General features: G+C 41.9%; 1 protein-coding gene across 1 annotated transcript in view; it reads left to right on the top strand.

The window, feature by feature from the left end:
* Positions 1-9,725, top strand: part of LOC122031263 (putative disease resistance protein RGA3) — a 54,064-nt gene continuing 44,339 nt past the window's right edge. Inside the window, exons 1-2 of the mRNA XM_042590398.1 lie at positions 1-217; positions 3,204-3,334. Coding sequence (XP_042446332.1) covers positions 1-217; positions 3,204-3,334 — 348 coding nt within the window. The remainder of the gene's footprint in view (positions 218-3,203; positions 3,335-9,725) is intronic.

Below are 9,725 nucleotides of genomic sequence, written 5' to 3'. Positions count from 1 at the left end.
ATGGCAGATGGATGGATGGATAAAAAGGGTAGGACTCTTATAAATCTTTTGGTGAATGGTACCAAAGGAAATGTATTTGTCGAATCAGTTAATACTTCTGGCTATTCTTACACAATGGATAAGATGTTTGAGTTACTTTATAAATTTGTGTATTGCATTGGAGAAAATAATATGGTTCATATTATAACAGATAATGCAAGCCGCAATGTCAATGCAGGTAATATTTTAAATTTTGGTTACTTTCAATTAATAATTGAATTATATTTTTAATTTTTTGACTAAATTTATTTATTTTTCAGGTCATCTTTTGGAAAATCAATTTTCACACTTGTATTGAACTCCTGTGTAGCTCATTGTTTAGATTTGTTGCTCGAGGATATATTCAAAATTCTTTATTTCAGAAAATTACATGAACGAGTGTTGATGGTGAATGATTATATTTACAACATACCACAAGTATTGAGCATGATGAGAGAGTTTACTGGACATAGAGACATGACAAGAACCGTAAAGACACATTTCAGAACTGCTTTTATGACTTGAAAGCAGTTTTATGTAAAAAAGCAAATATGAGAAAAATGTTTACATATAAAAGTGGGCAAATAGTCTATTTTCTAAAGAGGCCACAAAAAAACGTGTAGCAGAAGTGATATTGATGCTTTGTTTTAAAAAAAATATGATTTTTGCATTAAAAGTTGGTGATCTATTGGTGAAAGTATTATGGCTGGTAGACGGTGAAAAAAGGTCTCATATGAATTATATTTATGAGTCAATGGACATGGCCAAAGAAGCTATCGCTGTGTCATTTAACAATAATGAAGAGAAATATCATAGCATTTTTGAATTCATTGACAAAAGATGGAATGTTCAACTGTATCAACCTTTGCATGCAGCTAGATATTTCTTGAATCCAGAGTATTTTTACTCGAACTCTGACATAGAAAATGATACATAATTGAGGGAGGGTTTGTACAAGTGCATATCTAGATTGGTGAGAGGTGTGAATTTACAAGATAAGGTCATGAATCAATTAGAAAAATACAGAAAAGTAGGACTTTTTTGTTTGCCAATGACTATCGGACAAATAACTTTAAAATCACTAGATAAATTTATAAATAATATATTGTGCAATATCAATATTGGATGGTAATAAAATTAATCTTATAATTTATATGTTTTTGCATTTCAAGATGATTGGTGGTCTTCTTATGGTGCATCAACGCTTGAATTAAAAACATTTGCAATGAAGATTTTAAACCTTACATGCTGCTCTTCTGGCTGTGAACATAATTGGAGTGCTTTTTGTTGGATCAGAAATTCGCTAGAGGGGGGGGGGGGTGAATAGCGATTTAAAATTATCGAGTAAGCACGCAGCGGAAAAAAGAAAAAGCAAAAAGAAAGAGCAACGCTAACACAAGTAATTTTTTACTTGGTTTGGAACCTTCGGCAACTCTTGCTCCAAAGCCCGTACTCGTCGAACGCTTTCGTTGGGTAATCCATTAGCAATTCAAATATTTGATTACAAAAAGTTAGGTACATAAATGCTAGAAAGAAAATACCGACAATAAATAATAAGACAGAAAAACAGAGCTTTGTCGGAGAGCCTTCGTAGCATAGCAGAAGCACAGAAGAGCAGATTGTGAGTTGTTGTTTTTGCTCCAGCCTTCACCCTCCTTATATAGGAGGTTCGGGGTGTCCGGATCCTTTCGGGGCGCCCTGAATGTCACGTAGCCGAACCAGTCAGTGAGCTCCACGTGGCGAAGCGATATGGATAAAAGTTGCCTCCGGGCGCTCGAACCCTTATTTTCCAGTATATTCCTTCCTGCAAGAAAACGTTAGTCCAGAGACAAATATAAGATATATATCCTGCAAAATAAAGTATTAGCATAGTTTAAAATTAAGTAGAATATTAGTTAGATTCCGTCTCTCCAAGACCAGAATCTAGTCAAAATCTCAACTTAGAGTTTCGAAATGGTTCTAAGTTAGATCGGCGCCTAAGTTCCCTTCCCAGGAATGCGTCCTCACAGTCACTCTCCTCTAGTGACTTACCTTCACTTACCTGCCAGACGTCCGGTCAGTCCGTCGACCCGTTTGGACTTCGTGTCAGCTACCTGATCAGCCCGTCGACCTAGCTGAACTTCCCTGCAACACTGAGTTAGCATAATATAAAAACAGTGTCAACAAAATTCAAGTATAACCTAGGGTTACCTCCTAGGGTTGCCTAGCTTCACTCACTAGGACTTCCATTGCCTGGCTTCACTCAATAGGACTTCCTTTACCTAGCTTCACTGTAAAATACTGAAAAAGGGCAGATAATAATAAGGGGATTTTTCGAAATTTTTTGGAAAATTTTCGGAGACCGTATGGACGAGTTTACGGGGATTATATTGGGCCCCGGGAAAGCCTGTTTGGGCTGCCCCATTTTAACGAGCAAAAGTTTCATTTTCCTTTTTATTTTATTTTCTTTTATTTTCTTTTATTTTTCTTCTCCTTCCCGTGCCCTCACCCGAGCCCTCTCACGCGTGATCTCCCTCTTCCTCGCGCCGAGCCGTTGCCTTCTTTGCCCTAACCGCACACAGCGGTTTTCCTTCCTCCCACGCATACAAAGCCGAGACCATTGTTGCCGATTACTCTTCCCTCTCCCGATCTCTGCCTTAGTTCTCCCTTTTGCATGCCATTGTCGAGCCTTCTTCACGCACGAAGCTAGCGCAGCGACGCCAGCTGATCGTCGGCCGCCTCCTCTGTGCCTGAGCCCTAGCGCCAATCACCGGGCAGAGCCCCTTCCCTCTGCCCTAGCGACGACAGCCGACCGCAATCCACTGTGCGCCCTTCGACCATCGCCGGCCATCTCTTTCCTTACTGTGCCTGTGCCCTATTTTGGGTTTACAACCGTCGCCGCACCTCTGCACCTCACTGTTGCCGGCCACCAGGTTCTGCCGAGCCCTTTCCTTTGTGCCCTAGCAGTGGTCTTTGAGGTAGGTGCGCTACCTTGGGATTCAGGTGATATATTAGTTTTATTTGTTGTAATCTTCTTCCGGTGATGGACTAGGAGGGGAAGTGTCAGATCAATCTCTTGTTGTATTCCCTGATCAGTTCTTGTTCTTCTTCCTTGCTGCTGACCAAGGTCCCTGTTGAGGTAAGATTAGGTTATTGTTGTGGCATTTGTGATCTCCATCTTGATTTCACCTTGAATTGAACCGTAGGGAAGGATTGCAGCAGGGTGTTGTGTACTGTGCATCAACAATCAGGGGCTGTGAGGGAGTGGAAAGCTCTGCTGTGTAGTATTCCAACAGCAAACCCTGAGTTCCAGCACAAGGCACGGCTGCAAATTGAGGTAAGAGGTAGAAATTTTGATATATGTGTTGAATTAGGGCTAAATCGGGTAAGAGGCTATGATTGATTATTCTGATTGTAAGCCCTAATTCGAATGGATTAGTTAGAATTGATTGAGGAATTAAATGATCCAATTAGAGTTTATAATTGAATCTGAATTTATGTTAGCTTTTCGAGGATTAGATTTAGCTAATTTATTTATATGTAATTAGCTAAATCTGGATACCATGTACTACAGGACTTTGACGCGAGAAGAGTATCTTGACGTCGGATTTAGACTGGATACGATCCTTGTCAATTGGAGGCAGGTACCTTGACTTATCTTTGATATTGTCATGTTAATATGTCTAGTAGGTTATAGTCTTTAGTAATAATTATGTTCGTTCTTGTTTCGACATGTCACTACCGGATTCCTGTTACATGCTTGTTTGCTCACCTGTTATGCATTATATGTTAGTACCCACATGATTATATATATGCTCATATGGTAATGACATACCATGCCTTATTATACTCAGGACCTAAGTTTTTATACCCTACCTGACCTGTGTACCTTAGGTCTTTAGATTTGACCATCGATACTACGGTACATATTTTATATATATGGATATTGCTATGCTGCTCAGGATATTGCCATGCTTAGTGTCATGCATCATCTCGCATGATTACATGTTGTGCGATAGTGTGCTCCATTATTGTCGAGCACATCGCCAGTTACATGGATCTGCACACACCACCACTCATGTGTTAGTGGTATATCAGGCAGGTGTGTGGCAGTTTTGCTGTTAGGCTCCGCTGGTCCGGTGACTCAGTGTGGTAGCCGGTAGACAGTTCTGCTCTGTTTGGCTCCGCTGGTTTAGTGTAGCAGCGTGGTAGCCGGTAGATAGTTGGAATTTGTTAGGCTCCGTTGGTCCGCTCATGGGTAGTGTGACACAGCATGGTAGCCGGCAGAGATTCCTCCCCGTCATCGTGTACCGGGAGATGAGAGTATTGTGCTACCCCACTTATGATTTGGGGTAGGAGGATAGGTGTACTCCGACAGCATCCCGTCCACTCGGTCACTCATTAGGAGCAGTGATAGCAGAATGCACGGTTGCCGCAGTCCTACCCACTCGGTCTCACCATCGTGTGTGAGATGGCTGACTGGCGTCAGGGGTGACCATGTCATTGGCATCATATGCATTGATGCATTTATTGATTGTGTTTGTTGCACTTATATGCTGCATTTGGATGGATGCATATGTTTGACATGCATACAGGATTTATGACATTCTCGGTCTGACGACCTGACTATTCTGATAGAAGGCCCTGGTGAGTACAGTTCTCTTCAGCCCCTTTCTATTGTGCATTTCTAGTTTTTGTCTAGCAGACTATACTCCATAGTTATTACTAATTGTTATAGTTTACTATACATATCAACTAGGTATCTGCTGAGTTATTGAACTTACCTCCGTGGACACTATCTTTTTTCAGGTACCAGGTTGTTTACGGAGTCGCTTAGAGTATCATGTCTGCTGGTTCCCACGTCACATCAGAAGACTTACTGGTTTCATTTATGCTTTATTTGTTTTTTATGTATTAAGAGTACTTAGCATTGTATATGTTCTGGTTTTGGCGCTGGAGTGTTGTTATGTGGTATTTTGTGTTGTTTGATGGTTGTGTAAGCCTAGCCAGCTAGCAGTTTTGTATTTTGGTTTGTATTTGGTTTTCTATCATTTTTCGCTGTGTTTTAGTTTTAATATAGCCGAGTGGGCTGCTACATATATAACTGCGTGGTTGTTTAGTTATTTCATTATTATTATCCCAGCCGTGTTGGCCGAGGTATATGTGGCCCTGAGGGCATTGTATATATGTCTCAGATTGTCACCCGTACAGGGGAGATGCTGCTGAAATTTCTTCGGACAGGGACTCCCCTGGGGCGTGACAATTTATTTGGTATCAGAGCCAGGTATACGAGTCGTATTTCCTGTGTTTCGGATTTTGTGTTTTAGTTTTCTCAATGTGACTTTTTCGAGTTTTGGGAACAGGCAGCAGTAGGACATCTCCAAGCTATAAGAGGTATGTTGATATATTGTTATCCTACCTTTTTGTTAGTATATGCATTGTTGACTATGATAACTATGACATGTATTAGCACTTTTTACTTAGTACCTATCTGATTGTTGTAGCACATATTACATGTGATGGGTTATCCACTGATCTTGGTCGACCTTAATAGAGATTAAGGATTATAGTCTCTGGTGATTTTTCATAACATACCCCCAGTAGTTTTAGCTTCTGTTACTACTAGTTGGTTAGAAGATGGAGGCACATATCAGCCTCTGCTGGACAGTGGATGATATCTATATATTCAGGTTGACTTAGCCAGTAGAATACCATGTTATCTTAATTAATTTCATCAGTAGATAATTGATTTACTTTTGTTAGATCGGTCAGTAGAAGTCTGATTTACATTTGTTGATTTGGGTAGTCATGGATTGATTTACCATAGTTACTTGAAGAGGATTAATGTAATCTTGATCAGTTAATAGATGACCGATTTAGTTTTGTTGGTTCGATCAGTAGGGGATTGTCATACTCTATTTTTAGAGGTTCAAATCTTTGGGTTATTTGTGCTTAGTTAGGTGTCTAGAGCACATTTGAGTACATGGCTTGTACTGACGTGGAAAGGACTGAATTAGCCGTGTATCATTGTCAACCTGGTTAGTCTATAGAGGTTCGATGTATCCTATTCCATGGGGTACTTTAATTTTTAACTGTATGTACCTAGTTGGATAACTTAGAAGGTTGCATAGGGAATGCCAGGTTGATTGAGTTAAATATGCTGATTATTCATATCTATGTTGCATGTACATATGATTGTTATGTGTTGTAGGAGTTCTGTGATAGACTATCCATTTGCAAGTAGTATTTGTATACATGTTCCGATATGATTATTGTAGTTTCCTTGTGGATTATAGCTATATAGTTCGGTGTACGTGTCTGATTGTATTATTGAAGGTATCATGTCGATTAAATATGTGTTATGGTATGTGTACATGTGTTTGATGTATTATGAGAGGTATCTTGTTGATTATATTTGTTCTGTGTGTACACTCGTAGTCTATTATGATTTGTTGGAAGTATTACGTTGATTATACTCTTGGTATGGATGTATGTATGTTAGGTGTATGTTGTTTGAGGTGTATTATCGATTATACCTACGTTGATATATGCACACGGGTTCGGTATGCATTGTTGGAGGTATCATGCTGATTTATACCTGTGTTATGGGTGTGTTGGGTGTGCACTCATTGGAGAATTATGTCGATCATACCTATGTTGTGTGTGCACGTGTGCCGGGTGTATTGTTGGTGACATCATAATGATTCTACCTATGTTGAATGTAGAATGTTGAGTGTCTACATTATATCATTTGTTGTATTACACTATCAACTAATTCTCCTATTAGTAGGTGACCCACTAGGATGTTGATAGAGTTGAGGATGGATTTGATTTGATTACTAGGTTATTATACCCCTGGCTGCCACAGTGATATATGGTATAGTGATCTCGTGCAGTCTCTAGTTGGATAGTGAGATGTCTTGATCACATATTATGAATTATTGTGGTGGAGCGTTGTCTCCACCTATTTTAGATTGTTTGTGGTGGAGCGTTGCTCCCACATATTATGGATTGATTGTGGTGGAGCATTACCCCCATATATTTTAGATGATTGTGGTGGAGCGTTGCTTCCACATGTTATGGATTGTTTGTGGTGGAGTGTTACTCCCACATGTTTTGGATTGTGTGTGGTGGAGCGTTGCTCCCACATACTTTGGATTGTTGTGTTGAAGCGTTGCTCTCATATAGGTTGCCTCGTTGGTGGTAGAGTGTTGCTCCCACATATGTAGTATTTCTTGTGATGGAGTGATGCTCTCATATTAGATGATCTATTCTTTGGTGATTTGTATTTAGTGATCAAATTTCAGACTTGTTATCAGGGATCTCTGGTTGAGAATGTTTGTTGTACATACATTATGAGTTTTTGGTAATGTCATTTGGACTTATCGATGCTCCAGCGATATTTATGGATTCGATGAACTGCATCTTTATGGAGTATCTAGATCAGTTCGTTGTCATTTTCATCGACGACATATTGATCTACTCATGTTCCGAGGAGGAACATGCACGGCATCTTCGCATAGTCTTGGAGACTTTTCGACAACATCAGCTATACGCGAAGTTCAGCAAGTGTGCCTTTTGGCTATCTTCAGTCGATTTTCTGGGCCATGTGGTCTCCAGCCGAAGTATTTTAATAGACCCTCAGAAGATTGAGGCTGTCACTAGTTGGGAGCAGTCAAAAATTAGTGTAGGAGATCCGCAGTTTCTTGAGACTGGTAGGATATTACAGACGTTCCGTCGAGGGTTTCTCCCGCATAGCTATGCCACTGACACGCCTGACCAGGAAAGACGGGAAGTTCACGTGGTCCGAGGACTACGATACCAGCTTCCAGGAGCTGGAGCAGAGATTAGTGTCGGCTCCAGTATTGGTTTTACCTTCTGGAGAGGATGACTTCGTACTTTACACCGATGCTTCTCTACAGGATTTGGGCGCTGTTTTGATGCAGCACGGCAGGGTAGTCTCCTACTTCTCGACAGTTGAAGGAGCATGAGGAGAACTACCCAGTATATGACTTGTGGCCGACCACCATTATTTTTGCCTTGAAGATTTGGCAGCATTATCTGTACGGTGTTACATTTGAGATTCTTACTAACCATAAGAGTCTCAAATATCTCTTCACTTAGAAAGAAACTTAATCTCTGACTGAGGAGATGGATGGAATTCCTGAAGGATTACGATTGTACCATTAATTATCACCCGGGGAAAGCTAATGTGGTTGCCGATGGACTCAGCAGGAAGTCCAGAGAGACTTTGGCTTGCCACTGAGTAGTGGTCACAGACTTGATTCAGGGATTCTCGGAATTGGGCCTTGAGGAGCAGGGACAAACAGAGCAGGGTATTCTGATCACCATGGTTGCTTAGTCGTCGATCAAGACGAGGATCCGAGAGGCCCAAGCTGGTGATCAGCATTTGCAGTTTATTGCCAGCCAGATAGCTTCCGGGCAGCAAATCGAGTTCACACGAGATGAGGAGGGTATTATATACTTCCGAGGCAGATTATGCATACCTCTGTCTCACCCGGTCTTACAAGAGCTACTTCAGGAGGCTCATCGCTCTCGATTTGCAGTCAACCCAGGCGGGACCCACATGTATCGAGATTTGAGGCATTCCTACTGGTGGAACGGTATGAAGAAAGACATCGCGGAATTTGTAGTAAGATGTCTTGTCTGTCAACAGGTGAAGACCGAGCACCAGAGACCCGCCGGCTTACTTCAGCGGATTCCTACTCCTGAGTGAAAATGGGAACATATTACCATGAACTTTGTGGTGGGTTTGCCGAGGACACGACGAGGCCATGACGCGATTTGGGTAGTCATTGATCGATTAACCAAATCCACGCACTTCTTAGCGATCCGGAAGACTGATTCCCTGGATCGATTGGCAGATCTGTATTGCCGAGAGATCATCAGATTACATGGTGTCCCATTGGGTATTATTTCGGATAGAGACCCCCGATTCACGTCTTATTTCTGGTAGAGTTTGCAGCAAGCCTTAGGCACTCAGCTCCGTTTCAGTACAGTTTTCCATCCGCAGACAGATGGACAGTTAAAACGGATCATTCAGACTTTAGAGGACTTGCTGAGATCTTGTGTTATGGATTTTGGAGGCAGTTGGGAGGACCATTTGCCATTGGTAGAGTTCGCCTACAACAACAGCTTTCATTCGGGTATCCGGATGGCACCGTTTGAGGCGTTGTATGGTAGGTCTTGTCGGGCACCCATCCTCTAGGATGAGGATGGGGAGACCCAGCTGTTGGGACCTCATAGAGCTCAGCAGGAGACAGAGTTGGTCCGTATTATCAGACGGAGGATGTCAGAGGCATAGGACCGCCAGAGGAGTTATGCTGATCGGAGACGCAGACCCCTGGAGTTCTCTACGGGCGACCATGTTTTTCTGTGAGTTTCACCAGGGGTGAAGAAATTTGGCTTCAGAGGTAAGGTAGCTCCGTGATACATTGGACCTTTCCAGATCTTGGAGAGGATTGGAGCACTAACTTATCGTCTGGCACTATCACTGTCCCTGGCAGGCGTTCACGACGTGTTCCACGTATCCATGCTCAGGAGATACGTAGCCAACCCAGCATATGTGCTGACAGATATCTCAGTTCTTATTCAGCCTGACGCCACTTATGAGGAGGTTCCAGTACGGATTCTAGACCGGAAAGAGCGTCAGTTGCGAAACAAGACTATCCGGCTGGTTAAAGTCGGATGGCAGTATCATTCGGACG

The sequence above is a fragment of the Zingiber officinale genome, chromosome 11A (assembly GCF_018446385.1).
Source record: "Zingiber officinale cultivar Zhangliang chromosome 11A, Zo_v1.1, whole genome shotgun sequence".
NCBI lineage: Eukaryota > Viridiplantae > Streptophyta > Magnoliopsida > Zingiberales > Zingiberaceae > Zingiber > Zingiber officinale.
This window is presented reverse-complemented; position numbering and strand designations above follow the sequence as displayed.